The sequence below is a fragment of the Eublepharis macularius genome, chromosome 11 (assembly GCF_028583425.1).
Source record: "Eublepharis macularius isolate TG4126 chromosome 11, MPM_Emac_v1.0, whole genome shotgun sequence".
In the NCBI taxonomy this organism is placed as follows: domain Eukaryota; kingdom Metazoa; phylum Chordata; class Lepidosauria; order Squamata; family Eublepharidae; genus Eublepharis; species Eublepharis macularius.
In genome coordinates this window covers 64,922,239-64,943,007 of record NC_072800.1, presented here as the reverse complement: position 1 = coordinate 64,943,007, position 20,769 = coordinate 64,922,239, and the positions used below count along the sequence as shown (strand labels likewise).

General features: G+C 44.1%; 1 protein-coding gene across 3 annotated transcripts in view; it reads right to left on the bottom strand.

Moving 5' to 3' along the window:
* Positions 1-20,769, bottom strand: part of LOC129337963 (phosphatidylcholine translocator ABCB4-like) — an 88,693-nt gene that overhangs the window by 25,586 nt on the left and 42,338 nt on the right. For 2 of the 3 annotated variants that reach the window (XM_054991990.1, XM_054991991.1), the window contains 6 exons: positions 19,497-19,667; positions 10,737-10,898; positions 7,819-7,998; positions 5,465-5,611; positions 3,447-3,551; positions 1,594-1,671 (listed from right to left, as the gene is read on the bottom strand). In XM_054991990.1, the coding sequence (XP_054847965.1) occupies positions 1,594-1,671; positions 3,447-3,551; positions 5,465-5,611; positions 7,819-7,998; positions 10,737-10,898; positions 19,497-19,667 (843 nt within the window). Of the gene's footprint in view, positions 1-1,593; positions 1,672-3,446; positions 3,552-5,464; positions 5,612-7,817; positions 7,999-10,736; positions 10,899-19,485; positions 19,668-20,769 lie in introns of those variants that run through there. The other variant, XM_054991992.1, reaches the window with a different exon arrangement.

The following is a 20,769-nucleotide window of genomic DNA, read 5'->3' as shown; positions in this document are numbered from 1 at the left end:
TTGAAATTCCTCTTATTTTGCCATATGGTATGATTGGGAGAGATAGATGCTATCTGAAAAACAGAAGTCTTCCTAGATACAAGAAATGAGTGACATGGCTTTAGGCTGTAGTATATTACTGTATTTTATTTATTACATGGTTGACTGAGCAGCTACAGTGGTATACTGGAATTCACCTGTACCACTGGGACAGATGGGGTAAAATCTGAAGAACAAAACAAATATACAAACTTCTTATTCATCAATCATCATCATAAATATATCCAGTTCTCAGCATGGCCCCATCAATGGAGACTATAATGCAGAAACTGGAGCCATGGACAATTAAGACATCTTTTTACAAACCTGAGAAAAGCCCAAGTTTGCAGAAAAATTTGAAATTAAAAACAAAGTAGAGGGACCTCCATAATAGAAGCAGTGCTTGTAGCTTTAAGGAATGAATGCCCTATGTGGCTGTTGATAGGCAACAACAACAATGTAGCCAGCATTCAAGCCTTGGTTTTCATCAGTAAAAAGCTGGGGGAAGGGACAGGTGTCAAGCTGACCAGTAACCATGGGCAATATGATATCATGTGACTTGCATGATTTACTCAGGCCCAGCTGCTTGCTACTGTTCAACAGCAGTCACCCCACGAAAACCAGTTTGTTGTATCAGTTAGAGTTTCAGATAAGGATCCTGGGAAACCCAGGGTCAAATTCCTACTCTGCCATGGAAGCTCATTGGGTGACTCTGGGCTAGGCACATAATCTTAGCTTAACCTACCTCACAGACCTGCTGTGAGGATAAAATGGAGAAGAGTGAGGTAAGCTGCTTTTGTTCCCCATTGGGGAGAATGGTGGGGTATATATGAAGTAAATAAATAATAAACGTAGCTGGAGATGGAGGGCAGATAAAACAATTGGTTGGTGTGAAGATGGAAAGGAGAGAAGAAACAGAGGAAGCTAAGGATATGGGGACTGCCAAGAAGAGAGAAAAATTAAATAATATTAAGAAGAAGGATATAAATTAAAGTGAGGTACCCCCTGCAGGTTCTTGCAGGTACCTCATGATGCAACTGGGCCTAGCCCTGCTGGCACAGTACAATTCAGCCCAGCCTACAGGCTGGCACCGTGCCGCTGGGCCAGACTTTTCCAGGACAGAGGCTGCCAGAGGTGGGAAAGAAGGAAAACTGAAGGAAAGGGGGCGGATAAAGGTAGGTTGGCTGGTGAGTGGGAAGGAGATAAGAAAGCAGGGAAAGGTGAAATATGTTGGTTGCTAGGAGAAGGGAAAAATAAATAATGTAGAGGAGGGCTACAGGGGAAAGTGTGGTGCCCACTGCAAGTTGCTGAAAATGAGATTCCCCACCATGCAACAGGGCATAATGGCCAGCACTACACAACTAGTCTGTAGTTTCCCCAGGTAGAGACTGCCAGGGTGAGGGAAGGAAAACAAGGGGGCAGATAAAAGTAGGATGATCGATGGATGGGAAGGAGAGAAAGAAAGCAGGAAAGGGGGAGAGTGTAAGGACTTTCAGGAAAGGGAAGAGGAAATAGTGGGGCAGGGAAAAATTAGACGCCCCCCCCCTCAAGTTCTTGCAGGTACGCTGTTTATACCTGTCTAAGCATTGCTTTGAATCCCATGTAGCGAATCTTCATTGTAAGGATCTCGCCAGCTCTGCCAAATGTAAAACCCTGAAAGAGAAAGATTTTCTTCACAATGGATGGCAGAAAGGGCTGAACCCTCCTCCCTCTTTCTTGTGCCCACATGAAAAAGCAACAAGGGGCTGAGAAAAGACTCAGAGTACAGCCCCCTTCCCCGTCTGACTAATCTCCATCCATCTGGAGCTGAGTCCTGAAGGAGATGCAGTTGGGCAGAGCTATTAGGCTATGGAATTGTCCAGACCAGTGGTATGTGCTATGTGACACATACTGCTATGTGATGAACGGCCGGTGGACACTGCTTCTTTAATCACTGGAAGGAAATCACAAAATTGTACCATATGGGTCAAGGAAGGCAAAACAACATTTCATACCAATATGACAACCAAACAAAATATTTCCAAGTAAAATAACTATTTTCCTGGAGGCACACAAGCATCACACCAATTTTCTGTGCTCTGTTTTTGTGCAAGGACATGTTCCTAATTATAAATTTGACCCTCAACTAAAACCAGTACTGGTTTCTGTCACAAAAGCTGAGTATCCCAAGACAAACATATGGGTGCTATTTTGGTGTTCTGAAAATGATAAATCTGAGAAAAATATTCTGCACCAAGGGTCCAAAGAACAATCATCTGTCTGTTCTGGATATGCAGCCAACTGTCAATGTCAGAGATCCTAAGTTTCCAGCATTTGTCCTCACGCAGTATATCTGATAGCACAGTAAGATGCTGTAGATAAGGACAATAAATAATTATTGCAGCACTGAATCTCTCTACACAAGATGTCTAACACGTGAAGAATACATGTTGGGAGATGCAATGTTAGCCAGAAAAGGTGGTTTAAAAAGACAGAGCCAGAGGCAGGGTAAAGGCTTTATTATACACTGGAGCTGTGTGAAGGGGCTGTGAAATGCCAGAAGGGAAACTTCAACCCATTATAACCTCTCCAGGTCCAAGCCTGGCTCTGGAAGGCAGCTCCAGCCCATTTCCATTCCTCACCGCCCTCTGGTTGAGATCCCACACAGTTTTGGGCTGGAGAGGTGAAATTGACAGAGCCTTTGGGGAGGCAAAGATGAAATTAACAAATCCTCTGAGGAGCAATCTTCACTGGCTCTGTCTTTTCAAATTACGCTTCCCAGCTAACATTACATCTTCCCAGGGCTTTTTTTCTGGGAAAAGAGGTGGCGGAACTCAGTGGGTTGCCCTCAGAGAAAATGATCCCATGGCTGGTGGCCCCGCCCTCTGATCTCCAGACAGAGGGGAGTTTAGATTGCCCTCCGCGCCTAAACTCCCCTCTGTCTGGCGATCAGGGGGCGGGGCCACCAGCCATGTGACCATTTTCAAGAGGTTCTAGAACTCCGTTCCACCGTGTTCCTGCTGAAAAAAAGCCCTGCATCTTCCTACACTTGACGAACATGCACTGAGGCATCTCGTGTAGCAAGAGTCGCTGAATACACCTAAATGAACACTGCATGCTCATAATTTGTCTATGTCCTATAGATTATAATTTCAACAACAAAGCAATTATAAATTGATGTATGCCAGTTTATAACTTACGTCCAAAGTGCCTGATGAAAATAAAACATGTCTAATATTATTCAGGTATAAAAACACAGCATCTATACAAGGTTAGATCCCAAGGTGCTGTTTAAGTGGGATAATGGCAATTATGTTCATATTTACTCTAAAATTATTGATAATAAAAGTGTTATTTTTTTCTCTTTATTTCCAAACCAAAAATGAAATAAGAGTGCTTTAACTCTTGACTCCAGCCAAGTATCATAAGAGCAAAACAATTAAACCTACCTGAAGAAAAAAAGTGACGAAGGAAATAATCCCAAGAGCTAAGAACAGCAAGGAGTATAGATTGGTCTTGTCTCGGACAATGTTTTCATCTTCTATTGCGAAAACCTATAAAACAGTGCTCTATTTTATTTAATGAAATAAATTGTATCTAAAGCCGTCATTTTCTTTATTATAGTGAAACCTACTCCTTTAAATATAAAGGGTTGGATCCCACTACTTTTTACATATGAAAAAAGAAGGAAGGATCCTCTTGGACCACCCAAAAAGGCTAGGCTAGGAATCATACAACCTGTGCTGACAAAAGCCATGCTGGACAGAAGCAGTACTAAGGAGACATTTGGAGTGAGATTGAGAGTAAAACCTGGCTGAATCGCACCTGAAATGCTAAATATTTTAGGTGATTAAATAACTGAATTACTGCTTTTCAGCTCTTAATAAGCTAAGTACCCAAGAGACTGTCGAAAGGCAAGTGATCAACCACCTTTGCTGAAGCTAAGCTGATATGGGTCTAGCCAGTACCTAGCTGGGAGATAACATGGCCACACTAGATTCCAGTAATCCCCTGGGAGATGTGGCAGTGCTCTGATGCCACTTTAAGGAAGAACTGGAAGTGATATATTTAGTTCTCACATTTACAAAAACTCAATGGTTTTACCATTGCTAGAAGAATACACTATGCCACCTCCAGTTTTTACTGGAAATGATGTCAGTGCACCAGCACAACATTAGTGCGTACTCCGTTTCCACCCCCATTTCCTCCTGTTGGAACCAACAAGAATGCCATGAGCCCTCCTGTTACAGTGGGAGGCCTGGCATTCTTAATGGGAGAACTGCCCTCAATAGGGGATTGGACTCTAACACTCTTAATTCCAAAATACATGTTACATTTACTACATGATCACCATAAGGACTTGCAACCCTACAACTGCAACTTTCCCATGGGAACTCAATTTAGAAGTGCCCTCTGGGGCCATGAATGTGCTATCCCCTGCAGGGTCACAGAAACAGCGTGGGAGGAAGACAGGAGCCATCACCTCCGTGCTACTTCTGAACTGAGTTCTCATAGGAAACTTGCTGCCGATGTCCTGCTGCAAGTCCTCCAGTGATCACATGGTCGATATAATGTTCGGCCTCAGGAATCTACATTTAACTAACATCATGCATCTGGGGTTGCTTGTACTTCTCAGCATTATGCTGTAATTCCTTCTACTGAGCAAAATGATATTTTGAAAGAATGTAACAAAAACTTTCTTCATGATTTCCGAAAAGATGTTTCTTGTTATTGGCCATGGTCCAGAGGGCCACATATAGGTTTAACCCTGCCTGCCAGCATAATTTCATACCTGGATCTGCTAAATCAGGGGAAATGGCATAGGAAAATGACAAAGAAAACCCTTTCCCAACATCCCCAACTGAATTAGCATCATAAAATGGCTGTTTTGAAGCAAGACAAACAAGCCATGAAGGATTTCACCAGTTTTTGATTTTGCACATGAGCATTTCTCTGTATTATGCCGAAGTTTCCTCTATTGAGATCATGAAATACAATAAAAAAGAGTATTAGTAAAAATTGTGGTTGTCATCAAATCTCCTACATCATGTTGAATTTGGCCTTGAACTTTTTAATGCAAAGTTTTTTTTTATTAAGGAACAACCACAGAGTTACTAACATTAGCGACCACTGACAGGTTGCCTGGCCACCAGCAGGAGCTGGGGGGTATGAACATGTGACATAATGAATATCATGACATCACTTCCAGAAAAATTTGGAAGTGATGTCTAGGAGCTCTGGGAATAGTCTGAAACTCTATAGTGAAACTCTTTTCGGTTTTCCCTGGAAGGGATATCATAGCCCACATGGCACTGACATTTAAAAAAATTCTTTCATCACTACTTGGAACAGTGGCAGGCAAGTAAGGTTGCTGGCAAGAGACCATAGCAGGAGGCCTGGAAACCCTAACTACATTATAAAAAGTAGTTTGGGAATAGATATTGAAAACAGCTTTCTATATACTCACCCCTATGATTTCAGAGAATATTACTGAAAACGCAGGCTGCAAACCTCCATTAATGATTGCAGAAAATGTTCCCACCAAAAAGTAAGGCCATTCAGATTTATTCAGATTCATAATCTTCAAAAATGAAACGGAGGGCAAGTTTTCTTCCTAGAATATATGACAGTATTTTTGAGATATGCAGTCAATAATACTTTTTTCTGCCTCCCGTTCATAAAAGCTCAATCTACAATTTTATAATATGAGGATAACCTGCAGTGCTGCTGAACCAGAAAACTCGTAGGTTTCTCTTGTTCTCAGCAAACTTTTAAAATATTCTATAATACACTGATGCAGAAGGAGTTTAAAGTGATTTTAAAGACATTGGATTGGATCCAGACTAAACTGGCAATTTTCACGGAGACCTTATGTGCAGACCTTCTCGCACTTCATGGAAATCAGACGGCTGTAGTGAGGGTTGGGGGAAAGCAAGAAAATTTCATTCAGCCATTGGAAAATTTAGTCTGGATCGAAACCATTGTATGGGGTGTGTGCAATCCAGGTTCAGGAATTGACAAAATAGCTTGATGTATGCCAATCTGGAATAATCTGGCTATTTTGCTGGTTCCCCAAGATGAACTCCGAATCGGATCCAGGCAGCCGGACTCTGCTGGGCTAAATTATCTGACCATGGACAGCCACCACAGGCAGCTGCAGCAGAGCCAAGTAGCTCAGAGATGGAGAGCACAGAGGCATGAATGGAGCCAAGCTCTGCACTGGTGCAAGAAAGCAGCGTGAGGCTGCAGGGGTGGGGGAGGAGGCAGCAGGCAGAGCAGATTCCCATCCCATTCTCCCCCACCCCTGGTTCCAAAAGAGCCCTTCAAGCCTCTGCCACTGCCCTTAGCCACCTTTTATTCTCCATGGCTAGACAACCCTCCCTGTTGTTTGGGAATCTAAGATTTAGTAATAGTAATAGTAACAAAATTTGATTTATATACCACCCTTCAGGACGATTTAACACCCACTCAGAGTGGTTTATAAAATATATTATTATCCCTACAACAAACAAACACCCTGTCTGGTGGGTGGGGCTGAGAGAGCTCTTAGAAGCTGTGACTGACCCAAGGTCACCCAGCTGGCTTCAAGTGGAGGAGTGAGGAATCAAACCCGGTTCTCCATATTAGAGTCCTGCGCTCTTAACCACTATACCAAACTGGCTCTCACACCAAACTGGCTCTCAAATGGGATTCTCAGGTTTGACATTGGTTCCCTTGCTGCAGTCTGATTCTGTTGGCATTTGTTGGTTAAGCTTGCAAAGAAGTTTTAATGTTAAACTAGAGAATCCCAAGCCAGGTTTTTTTTGGGGGGGGGGGACACAATCCATGGAGTTTAAAAGCCTTGGAAAATTTCCCTCATAAAAAACAATGGAGAGTGGCTGGGGCAGCTTGTTCATGGGATCGGGGTCCAATCCTGCAATTTGGGGTGTCTCTAATGGACAGTCTGAAGTAGGTTCCCTACAAATTTGGTGGCATTTGCTTAAAAATGGTCGTCATCCCCCCAGCTCCCTGGATATTTCTCCCCACAGGGAATAACGGCTAGATAAACCCAGTAGAAAAAAACAAGAGTCCAGTATGATACCCTCCCACAAATTTTGTTAGTCTTATAAGTGCTACTGGACTCTTGCTCTTTTCTACTGCTACAGACAGACTAACATCTTGATCTAAATAAATTCAGGTTTCTCAGAGAAGCCAGTCTGGATTTCAGGAATACTAAAATTTTTGGCATCCCTGGAACCCTGATCCAGATCACCCAGGGGTTTATTTTTTTGGTGTACATCCCTACCTTTGTAAAGGGACTGGGCTTTCAACAAGGAGGGACGTAAAGTAGAGAAGTGTTTGGTGGAGAGTGGCTCCACAGTTTACATAGCAGTAGTGTCTGCCAGGGCTTCATCAGTTTCCTACAGCAAGCTCATAAAACTTCAGCTGCAGATGCCCATCCCTAAACATGAGCTCATGAGTGAGTTTCTGCCCAATCCAGGTCCCCAGGCAAACTCAACTGGAGCCATTCTAAGGGACCGCAAGATAGAAAATGTGGCTGTAAAAGTGGAGTACAAAGAGGTCCACAGTTGAAGAGCTTGTGTTGAAGAAAGAATGCAAGAACACGAAAGGAAGAAAAGGGGACCAATCAAAGGCAGAGAGGTACAGAACACAAGCGCAATACCACAAAAATGAAATATGATTTGCAGCACTGCAATGAAAAAGCACATGTCTAGCATCAACAGTTCAATCCTATGGAATTTCACTCCAGCCTAAGTCAATTGACTCCAATGGGCTTAGACTGGAGTAACTCACCATAGGATTGCACTGCAAGACACTTACTGGCTGGACAGTTTGCACTTCCAAGTCTTCCTCCTCTGTTTCTGCCTTTTTGACGCTTCTGCGAGTCGACCGTCTTCTCATACCATTCGATAGGGTGACTTTTGATGAGTCTCCCGACAGGCTCCTGGCAATACTGTGCTTTTCATTTAGCTCTTCTGGCTCGACTTCAGTTCCAACTGACTGAACAAAGCACAGAATGTTGGAAAGAGATTTCAATTTTAAAATATTTTCAAAGGCCAGATGTTTGTGACTGTTGAGAATCACATCTAGATTTAAATGGAACTCAGATTGTACATTCATTTGTATCACTGCTGCCAGTATCATGCCTCTTCTACACAGGCAAAGTTGATAATAGAAAATGTGAATGACTAATCTTTCCTTCCAGCTTATTTTGTTTCGGTGGATAACAATATTTAGACATAGTGACAATAAATCTGCCATTTAAAACACACCTCTTCATTACAGCCTGTCCAGTTAAGAAGACTTTATTGTCAAATAAAATGATCTTAGCAGAGCTCAAAGTAAAATAAGGCCATGGGACATGCTGCAATCACGCAATGCTAGGCTTGCATCAGCAGGAGGTGTGACACCGGCAATTATTCCCTTCTCTTTCTAGAGTTGACTGAGTGGAGCGTGCTCAGTGTATGTAGCATTTCCAAAAGGGCTGGTTGTATCTCAGATCCTAGCAGTTCAGCCTAGCTGAGAAAGGGACCAGTAGCTCCCGAAGAATGAGAAAGGCCTGCAGTGACCTTGCTTTTTCAAATAATGGCAGGATTCAAAAACTTATGACAGAAGAGTTTGCAGTTTCTTAAGTACAGTGGGACATCTCATCTAGTATTCAAGTGCTTGTGAGGCTTTTTTTGCATCAGTAGGGCTGGCCCAGGCAAGCCTGATCTTGTCTGATCTCAGAAGCTAAGCAGGGTCTGGCTCGATTAGCAGTTGGATGGGAGACCTCCAACGAAGACAAGGGTTGCAGAGGCAAGCAATGGCAAACCACCTCTGCCAGTTTGTTGCCTTGAAAACCCCTACCAGGGGTCACCCTAAGTCAGCTCCACCACTACCTGGGCTGAAGCTGGTCTAGGGCTTTTCAGGCCCTAGACCAGCTTCTGGGTGCCTGCCCTCACTGTCCATCACACACTTTGGCCCAGGTGACTTGGGGGGTCACTTAGCTACCAATTCTGATTGTTGCAGCAGAAGAAAGTGGGTGGGAAATTGCGACTCAATCTAGAATGGACTTTCCTACAAATCCCCCCAATCTCTACAGTATAGGAAAGACCATGGGGGGAGGGGTTCCTGGAATACTATCTGCCATTTCCAGGTTCAGGCCAATTCCTCCCTGCCTTCTTCCACCAAACTGCCCAACATTAGCAGCAAAGGGAGTCCAGAGCAGCCAGCCCAGCCAGCTGGCTTGGGAACCAGGGCTATGGCCATGAATGCTGTTGGTGCCCTGTTCCCCCAACCCTCTGACACTCTAGGGCCACTCAGTGGATGGTCTGCCCCTGTTAGATACTAGTGAATTATGTACAAGATATATACAAAAATTCTTATATAGTAGTGATCCAGCCAGTTTTTTCACTCAATTTCACTTAATTCCCCTTCTTACTACAACTCATATCCCACATGGTTTTTGTACACGCAGGTATCTCTGGGCTAAGCCACAAGTGACGCTTGACACTAGTTGGACACTTGTCAGCTTCCCTCAAGTTTTGATGGGAAATGTAGGCATCCTAGTCTTGCAGCTTGGCTCTCCAACTGTTGTCCAATGGACTTTTCAACTGTCACTTGACCAACATTCCACCAAGCTGCCTACATTTCCCATCAAAACTTGAGGGAAGCTGACAAGTGTCTAGCTAGTGTCAAGCATCACTTGTGGCTTAGCTCAGTCTGTCTCCATTTTGTTGGTCAAAGGGGATTCCCCCTCTCCTTTTTTCAACAGTTAAAAAGCTGATTGGATCGAACATATAATTTTTTTTGCTGTTTTATACACTCTTTTGGGCCTCAAAGAAAATTGTAATTTTCTTTATGGTTTAAGGGACTTTGCTATGATTTAATGGCAAACAGAATTTTTAAATATTTTTAAATATATATTTTTAAATATTTTTTATGAATTTTCAAGATAACAATAACATATCAATAACAATAAAGTAACAGTAAGCAGATTCCAAACATTTGAGTTTAAGCATTTTTACTGCTTATACAAAAACATTATTTCTGTGCTAAGTACCATAAGAACATTGGGCATTATTTCTTTCCTCATTGGTGTACTGAAGTATGAAACGAATACAGTTAAAAGTACCTCTATCCATAACATATTTTTGGTAACCATGGATGGGAATTATGTTGTCAAAACAGACAGAACATGCCTACTCTTCCTGCAGATCCCAGAACCATTTTGGATTACACTAGCAACATCTGACTATGTTGATCATGCAACTATAGTTCCAACTAGGTATGCTAGATGGGAGGTAATTTTTTAAAAAATCTCTTAGAGATGAAATTCTGTGTTTTGAAAGCTGAGATACAACAGAAGTTTGTCCTTTAGGACTTCTCTACAACAGCTGAGTATTAGCTATTCATTTACAGCAAGAGTAAAGTTAAATAAGAAAAGTCTGCAACGCAGTGCTAAGCACCCTTAACCCCCTTCTAAATGCATTGAAGTCAATGGGCTTAGAAGGGTGCAACTCAGATGGAAATGCTAAAAAAAAGAATAACTGCATGTTACCTGTCCTGATTACTTTGGATTATTCTTGTTTCAGAGGGTACAATAAATCTTTGTCATTCTTCTGTATACATATTCATAATTTACATATGTATTCCAGTATGGGGAGGGACATAACAGTTGCATGATATAAGAAAAGGTCTGAATTCAAGAGAGGTTATACTTATAACATGATACAGAAAAGAGAACAGAAGGATACCTGCATGTTAACGAGTTTGAAATAAACTCCCTTCTTATTCATAAGTTCATTATGGGTCCCTTGCTCAGTGATGACACCATCTTCGAAAGCAGCAATGCGATCTGCGTTGCGAACTGTAGATAAACGATGGGCGATGATGATAGTGGTGCGACCTTCCCTGGCCTAAAAACACACACATAGATTCAGTGAAATTGTTAATGTTTCATAAACTCTTAGTTAAAGTTCTACGGGGTTAATTTAAAACCATATTTATATTTATAAAACGATCAGGGCTTTTTTTCAGGGGGAATGCGGGGGAACGGAGTTCCGGAACCTCTTGAAAATGGTCACATGGCTGGTGGCCCCGCCCCCTGATCTCCAGACAGAGGGGAGTTGAGGTTGCCTGCGGCGTGGAGGGCTATCTCAACTCCCCTCTGTCTGGAGATCAGGGGGCGGAGCCACCAGCCATGTGACCATTTTCTCCGAGGGCAACCCACTGAGTTCCACCACCTCTTTTCCCAGAAAAAAAGCCCTGAAAACTATCATATCTGTTTAAAACAAAGGGGCTGCATTTTCCAAAGAGGTAGGGAAAAGAGCTATAGCTCAATGGAAGAGCCTCTTCTCTACATGCAGAAGGCCAAAGGTTCAGTTCCCAGTCTTTCCTGTTAAAAGGACCAGGCAGTAAATAATGGGAAAGACCTCTGCCTGAGACCTTGGAGAGCTGCTGCCAATCTGAGTAGACAATACTGGCCTTACTTTATTTATTTAATCGTCCACCATTCTCACTGAAACTCGAGGCAGATTACACAGTATAAGTGAATATGATCAACAACTGAGACATTCAGAAAACAAATACAGGAATACAGAGATGGAGCTTGCTGAAACAAAACAAAACAACCATTGTTCTCCGGCCGTGAAAGCCTTCGACAATATATAAAACATAAGTAGTCTGACATGACATATTAAATGATGTTGAAATTACCCAATAGGAGCATACCTACAACAACTGACAGTACTTGGTAGTGTAGTCAGGACTCAGGAGTCCCCATCCCTTTACCAAAGCATCCCTCTGAACCTTTTCCATACAGTACCACCCTATTGCTTGAGTAAAAAAGCCCTCCTGAATAATCCAGTTTTGCCTAGTTTTCAGAAAGCCAACAGAGTGACAGCTTTCCTGGCTTCTTCAGGCAGGCCATTCCAGAAGGCAGGATCCTTGACAAAGAATGTGTGGGTGCAGGCTGCAGTTGATTTTGCCCATCTGCAGAATGGTATCTGCAGAAGGCCCTGTTCAGAATAGCTGAGGTGGTGGAACATAATCGGAGAGGCAGCCCTGCAGATATGGAGCCAAGGCCATGAAGGGCTTTGTATAAGATGGTCAAAACCTTGTACTGAGCCCAGTAACTGATGTGTAGCCAATGGAGTAGCTGCAGAATGAGAATAATATGCATGCCCCACCTAGCTCCTGACGATAATCAAGCAACAGTGTTCCATACCAGCTGGAATCTCTGGGTTGACTTTGAGGGGAGACCTATGTAGAGTGCATTACAGTAGTCTAGCCTCAATGACACCATAGCATGAATCCAGGTGGCCAGATCAGCCATGTCAAGGTACGGGACCATCTTCCAGGCTAATCTGAATTGTGGGAAGGCCTCTTTTGCAAATGTATTTACTCGCTTCTCTAGCAGCAGTGCTGGATCCAGAATAACTCCCAGGCTCTTAACTGAGTCTGCAAGGGTCATTTGAATCCCATCGAAAGCGGGAAGCACAATATTCTTCAAGATCTCTAGCTTCCCAAATAGCATCATTTCCATCTTGTCTGGATTCAATTTTAATTTGTTTCCTTCCTCAGCCATTTTACCCCAACGTTCAGGCAGTGACTCAGTACCTCTGCTGCATCATAAGAGATTTGAATAGAGAAATATAGAGCCACGTATCAACTGTATATTAATGGTATCTGATTCTATAGCTATGAATGATATCTTCTAAAGGCTCTGCATAGATTGAATGACATGGGGGATAGGATTGCGCCTTGTAGAATCCTGCAAGATAATTCCTGGACTCAACAGCAACTGTTCACCAACAGCAATTGTTTGAGTTATCCTATGAAGAACAATTTAATCCAGTCCAAGACACATTCCATAATACCCACTTCTGCCTCCAAATGCCTCAGAAGGATGGCATGATCCACTGTGTCAAAGGCTGCAGAAGATCCAGAAGGATCAACAAGGAAACATGGACGGATTTCTATATTCAGATGGAGGTCATCAACTAAAGCTAACAGAGCCATTTCTGCCCATAGCCAGGCCTGAAACCAGATTGAAAAAGGTCTAGACCAGAGCATCAGAGTTATCTAAAATGACCCGGAGGCAGTCAGCTATTGCTCTCTTAATTACTTTGCCCAGAACAGGCAGATAACTTGGAACTGTCAGTTGCTGGCAGGTAGATCCCTCAGCCCCTCTCCAGTGAACACACATTGATTCCAGTAGAAAAGCTTTTATTAGGATCTTTACAGTTCAGGTCTGAACTCCATCATGGAGCTTGGTAGAAGTGACAAGGCAAAGCAGATAAGCATTGTTATACTTGATTTTCCCGCTCTCAAACAACTGTCAGGATTTTGGCACGCAACTCCTGTGAGAACCCTTTTTAGGTATGACTAAACAGTGAGTACACAATAATAGGATTTTGGTATATTTTCCCTTAACTATTTCTGCCTTAACTTCTTTTCCCCATTTGGTGAGGTTAGGCATTGGCAGGGTTTTGCTTTGCGCTTGGCTGTGGGTAGTTGCTGTCCCCCCAGTTGAGTGGGCGAAAACATGGTGTCAATCACCTCCCTTTTGCTTTCACGTTGGGGCATGTGTGAGAGAACGTCTGCCAGGACATTTCTTTTGCCAGGGAGGTGTTTCAATGTAAAGTTGAACTTGGAGAAGAGCTCCGCCCACCACAGTTGCTTAGCACCTACTCTGCGGGGGTTGCACAAAGCTTCTAAGATTTTGTGATCAGTCCATACTTCAAATGGCACTTTTGCTCCTTCTAGCCAGTGCCTCCATGTAGACAGTGCTAATTTAATAGCTCCTGCCTCTTTATCCCAGACCGCCCAATGGCGTTCAGTTTCAGACAACTTTTTAGACACAAATGGACAGGGGTGGAGCTTTCCTGCGTTATCTGCTTGTAACAAGACTCCTCCCACGGCTACGTCACTAGTGTCCACTTGCACAATGAACTTACGATTTGCAACTGGGTGCTGCAGAGCTGGTGCAGAAGTGAACGCTTTTTTCAACTGATCAAATGCCTCCTGGAATTCTTGTGTCCAATTTAATTTTGCACTTGGTTTTGCCCCTTGTGGCCCTTTCCCTTTGGTTTTGAGTAAGTCAGTGAATGGTAGGGACATCTGGGTGAATTTTTTTTATAAAGGGGCAGTAGAACTTTGCGAATCCCAGGAAGGATTGCAACTGTCTCCTGGTTTTGGGGGAGGGGGGGTTTCCACCCCAGTACTACTTGGATTTTTTGTGGGTCCATTTTCAACCCTTGCCCTGAGACTCTGTAGCCTAAGAAATCCAGTTCCTCTTTATGGAACTCACATTTGGACAGTTTTACAGGCAAGTGATTGTCTTTTAGGGCTTTTCATACTTTTCTGACCAGTTCGACATGTGTTTTTTTATCCGGAGAATAAATCAATATGTCATCTAGGTAAACAACCACACCTTTATACAGGTGTTTATGCAGTACTTCATTAATCACATTCATAAAAACACCAGGAGCCCCTTGGAGACCGAACAGCATGACCCAGTACTCAAATTACCCCAAAGGGATGTTGAAAGCAGTTTTCCATTCATTCCCCTCCTGAATTCTTACCTGGAAGCAAGTGTCTTTTAAGTTCAGTTTGGAGATTTTCCCCTGGGTGACTACACTTAGCAAATCCTTGACGAGAGGGAGGGGGTAGGCGTTTGATATGGAAACAGCATTTATTCCTCTGTAATCGGTACAGAGTCTCAGCCCCCCATCCTTTTTCTTGCGGAACAAGACTGGAGCGGCATGGGGGGAGCTTGCTGGGCAGATGAATCCTCGCTCCAGGTTCTTGTTCATAAACTCTCTGAGCTCTTTCCACTCTTCTCTGTTCATTGACTACAATTTCCCTTTGGGGAGTTTTTTCCCTGGGATAAGTTTGAGGGTGCAATTCGTTGCATGGTGGGAGGGGGAGCATGTTGGCTTCTTCCTCCTTGAACACTTGTTTTAGATCCCGATATTCTGGGGGGATTTGTTCCATCTGCTCGTGGGTGAGCAGCACTGGTTCTAAAGGGGGGAGCATTTTGGCCCCATTCCGGAGCCCATCAGTGCGCTCGACATTCTCCTTTCTCGAACACTAGCAATCTCGTTTTCCAGTTGATTTAGGGATCGTGATCCAACGGACATCTGATCCCTAGTACTAAAGGGTAGGTAGTGGCTGGGCTTACTATAAAAGTCCTGGATTCCCAGTGATTTCACATGCCCATGGGAGTGGGTTTTGTTTGATAGTTAGTGGGTTCCACTTTCATTTGGGACCCGTCCCATTTGTTCAAACACAATCGGTTTCTCTAGTTCAGTTACATCCAGCCCCAGTCCCATCACTAGAGCAGGAGCTATTAGGTCTTGGCTGCAGCCTGAGTCTATTAACGTTTGCACGTGCATATGTGTCCCCTTCTTTGGGTTTACTAAAGTCACTGGCATAAAAAGTAGGGCCCCTTTGCGTCTCATCTTCAGTGTTGGTTGAGCTGGGACCTGCTGTTGGGACCTTTTTATGGCAGGCCATGAGCGTTTCCCCGTTGTGGGGTGGGTTGCTCTTTCCCCTCTCCAGGGGGTACTTCAGCGGTCTCTTCCACCACCTCTAGGCTGGGTGGTGGAAGTATGGGGAGCCTTTTCCAGTGTTGGTTTTGTGGATGACGTCGCCTCAGCTGGGGGTGTGGGTTCCCCCAGGGGACCTGTTCTGTTGATGCATTCTGCTGCATAATATCCAAGACCATCGCATTGAATACACTGACCCCCTTTCCAGCGCAACTTCCTCTCCCCCATTGGGGTTTGGGAGCTGAGTCCTGGTCGGTCTTTTCCCCCAGTGCTCAGACATGCCGGTTGGGAGCCTCCTCGTTGCTGTGCTTTTAAAAGTTTCACTATGTGGTCACAGTTTTCAACTTCACATACCAGTTGGATCCATCCCAGCAGGGTGCTGGGGTTATCTTGTACTAAGGCTTTTGTGACTAGTTCTGCACGTAGCCCATCCCAGAAGAGTTCTATCTTCATCTCTTCTATCCAGTCATGTATCTTGGTTGCATACCACCTGAACTCTGCTGCATATTCGCGTACAGATCGATGTCCTTGCCGGATCATTTTGAGTTTGGATCTGGCCCTCTCCTCTTCCAGAGGATCTTCAAATTGGTCTCTCAGTGCCTGTATAAATGTGTTTAGAGACCCCAATTTGGGTGCCTTGACCTTGTACCTTCTCTGGGGCCCCATCAAAATTTTCCTCCAGCCTCAGCCCCATTGGATGTACGCCTTGGGGGAGGGGTCCCCCTCCCTGGGGGGTTCCTGGTCCATCCGGCCTGAGGTCTGGGGGGAATCGGCCATCTGGTCAGAAGGAATGGAAATGCTGGAAGGTCCCCTTGGGGTCCCAGTCCTGGGTGATTGGGACTTGGGCCCCTAGGGAATTGTCAGGCCAGGAGAGCTTGTGGTGGTCAGGCCCTCAGTTGTCACATTGGAATTCAAACTGGTGCATAGCAAAGGGCTGGGGCCTCAAGTGTCCTTATGCTCAGATGTACTCCAGTGGTCCTCAGAAACAGTTGTTCCTGTGACGCGGATGCCCCAGGTGCGCCCCTCGAGGTTGTGAGGAGCTGATTCGGAACTGTTAGGGGTGCCATTGCAGCGATAGGTCTGAGGGTTGCCACCATCGGCAACCCTCGTTGAGTTGCCCTTTGGATTTCACGGTTCCATTGAAGAGACACAGGTCTTAACCTCCCAATTGGAGGCACTTGTAATCCAATCTGCTGTGTCGTAGCAGGACCCATTTGTAATTCAGATTGCGGCGTCCTGATCTTCCCAGGAGTGTTCGATAAGGGAACGTTCATGGATGACTCCCCTTGGCATGGGGCAGTGAATGGACTCCCACTGTTTCGAGTTACTGGTGGCTCGGCTTGAAACGGAGTTGTCAAGATTCCTTGTAACCCTCTCATTGGTGGGCCCGCCATCTCCAACTTCTCCTTCAAATGAGGTTGAGCAGTTGCCCCAGTCACCATCCTCATGGTAGGATTTGTTTGGGTCTTGGTAGTAGCTGCTTCGTACACCATCTGTTTCAGGTCATTTAGCAGTTGCCCCATGTCTTGGCGGAATTCATCAAGCTCTGTTCACATAATCCTCAGTTCTTGTGATTCAGGCTCAGCATCCCCCTCTTCTGAGGTCGAGGAGGACAGTGGCATGGATCCACTTTTTGAGTCAGGTTCCAGGGAGGCCTTCCTGCTGGGAACCTCTGGAAGTGAGCTCCCATCTCCATTTGAGCATCTCATCCAGCGAGGCTTCCCTTTTGGTGGATCCGTTAGGGGCCAACTGCTTCTACGTTTCTCCCTGCAACCTCCAACTGGGGAAGTTTCATCCATCCTCCCTACTTAGGGAGGCTTCTCAGGTTCCTTCCCCTCCTCTCAGAGGTCAGAAATCAGAGTATTTATAATGTCCTCATCCTCCAAATTCAGCAAGGAGGGTGATCCAAACAATATTAAAAGTCTCTCTAGCTCCTTTCCTTCCAGGTCTGGCTCAGATGACATGATGTCGATAGTTAGTCCCAGAAGCCGGGTTGTAAGAGAGAAAGAAGGAGGACTTCTACCAAAATGTCAGTTCCTGGCAGGTAGATCCCTCAGCCCCTCTCCAGTGAACACACATTGATTCCAGTAGAAAAGCTTTTATTACGATCTTTACAGTTCAGGTCTGAACTCCATCATGGAGCTTGGTAGAAGTGACAAGGCAAAGCAGATAAGCATTGTTATACTTGATTTTCCCGCTCTCAAACAACTGTCCTGTGAGAACCCTTTTTAGTTATGGCTAAACAGTGAGTACACAATAATAGGTTCCCAGCATCTGAGCAAAGTAGCAGGCGTCTGGAATCTCCAAGGTTGTCTCTAGCTTGGAGATGCATAGTTCTGAGAGATAACATGAGAGGCCCCCTCTCTAGAGGCCTGGAGAAATAACAGATATAATATGGAAAGAACATGGCTAAGGAGAGAATACATCATGTTAGCATCAAACATTCAATATACTGTGGCATCAGTGATATAACAACCAAACAATCATAGCATGGCTGAACACAGACATGACAGGAACATCATATTTGTCTAGGGATGTTTTTTAAGTTGTGGGCAGATGAATACCTCTTGAATTTTGATTAATTTATGATAGACATCAAGGGCTTATCAATGTAGTCTTTACAAGATTTTAGCAGTCAAGATAGGCAAGGATCCACTGCACGAGTAGGTGCGTTCACTGATGTCAGGATCCTGTCAATATCTGTCACTGTAACTGGTATCCAAATCAGAGCATATTCATACTATTTTATCTGCAATGAATTTTGCAAAGGTGTCACAGCTAATTGTCTGTTCTAGAGCCAGTAAAAGTTCAGATACAGGAGTTAGAAGATGTTGAGATACCTTAAACAACTTGATAGACGGATGGCCTGATTCAACATAAGTCAGCTTCATCTACAGTCATGCTTTCTGCTCTGTACATTCTTCAGTTGTAGTAAACTAGGGAAGGGTTCTCTGCACATTTTCAGATGTATTGTCTTCTGTATTATTATTTGATGTTTCACTAAAAACACTTGCACCAAGTTTGCCAGGATACAAAGTAATTCATAATTTTTATCCTATTTAATCTCAACAATACCTTTCATGCCTTATATTTGGTTAACAAGAGCTTATATTTGGTTAACAAGAGCTGTCAGAAAGTGCTATGGTTGCCAAGCTCCACGTGGGGCCTGAAGACCTCCCATAACTACAACTGATCTCCAGATGAAAAAGATCAGTTCCCCTGGGTGGACTCTGGCATCACACCCACTGAGGTCCACTCGTTCTCCAAACTGTGCCTTCCCCGGGCTCCACCCTCAAAATATCCACTTGGCAACCCTAGTAAGTGGCACAGCTGAGCCTGGATCTCCTACATAGTAATCCAGTCATTACACGCTCCCCTGAGCAGGGAGAAGTTTGAGGGGCAGCCCTTACTGGGGCTGGTTCCCTTTGGAGGAGAGAGCACTGGAAATGTATCACCTTTGTGCAGTATTTGCATTCTTTACAAATGTATAAGTACAGCACAGTTGGAGGCAAAGAGGCACTCCTGCAAAGCAGCAGATCCACTACCCCTCACCAAAACTCAGAGAGCGAGAGCGAGAGAGCACATCCTTAAGGTTTTCCAACCAGCTCCTTGCAGTTTGTATGCTTCTGCCTATTTCCACATGAGTTATTTGCCCTCAGTTTGATGCTGTTAGGAAATGGGTTCTTTTCCTGCTTCCCCATAGCACTATGGTGCATTTGTATATCACCCAGAGTTTCCCCATCTTTTCTCTAATCTTTCCCAAATCTGCCCTGATATGAAATTTTTGGAAAGATCCCAACACAACCTGGATGGCTGCTATTGTTTGGATTGGATACTTGAAACAGAGAACAACTCCACCATTATTAGAACAGAACATTTGAATCAAACCCTATTTCTGTTTTTGAAAGCTATTTACATATATTATTCCTATTGTTTTTAGTTATGAGCTTACAGGAGACAGACCTTGTCCAGGGCTGCCTGCACCACTGCTTCACTTTCAGTATCCAAAGCTGATGTCGCTTCATCCAGCAATAGGATCTTGGGATTACGTACAAGGGCTCGGGCAATGGCAATCCTCTGCTTCTGCCCTCCACTTAGCTGGGCCCCTCGTTCTCCAACCACAGTTTCAAATTTCTGCAAGACATAATACATTTTCTTTACTAATACATATTGTTGTTCCCGCAAGTAAACAGATTAGGTTGAGAGAGAATGGATGGTCCCAGGTCTCTCCGGGAGCTTCATGGCAGAGTATGGGTTTGAACCTTGTTCTTCTCGGTTGTAGTCTGACCCTTTGCTCTCTACACCACAATGACTTCTAGTGAAAATAAACTAGGCAATTGCAGCAGGAAAAAAACATTTGAACAAAGCTTCAGGCTTACAGGAAATGTATTTTCTTTGATGGAGGTAGCCTTAGTTTAGAAAAAAATGAGATACATGAAAAATGAGATGGGAAAAATCCTTGTGGCAAACTCACATATTCTCAATGTATGATATTCCCGTAAGTGCTGCCTCTTCTGACTCTACAGCACAAAGAGGTAAAACCAAATGTGAGGCCTTCACTAAATGTTACCAATATACTCCTGTGTTGAAGCCTTAACTGCTGCTTCAGGATGGATGTAGCTTTGAATACCGAAGCAGGGGAGGGAGGGAGAAGCTGTTCCACTTCCAATCTATCCTCTCTAAACCATTTCCCTGCCTCCTGTGGGTTCCAGATGCATATCTCTGAGACTGAACTTGAACCTGGAACCCCTTAAAGAAAGGGAAAAGGAGGGTGTTAAGCTGGAAAAATATCTGGCAGGAGAAGGAATTCTCCTCTACACTTCTCGCTCCCATTGCTTCTTTGCTCAGAACTACAGCTTTCCCCTGATCTGAGGTTAAATACACATTTAATGTATTGTTATTAAATCTTAAAAGGCAGGATTTAAAGAACCCAAATACGTATTATCTGTGGTAACCCATATTTTGTTTTCTGGCCATCTGTTATCACACTGAGCTTTCTCATATCTATGAAAAACACTGCTGCCAAAGCATCCATGCCTCTCATGGGTCAGAGAGTATAACATCATTCCTTTCAGAGCCAAGCTACAAGTGACGCCTTACCCAGGTTGGACACTTGTCAGCTTCCCTCAAGTTTTGATGGGAAATGTAGGCGTCCTGGTTTTACAGCTTGGCTCTCCATTACAGCTGCAAGACCAGGACGCTTACATTTCCCATCAAAACTTGAGGGAAGCTGACA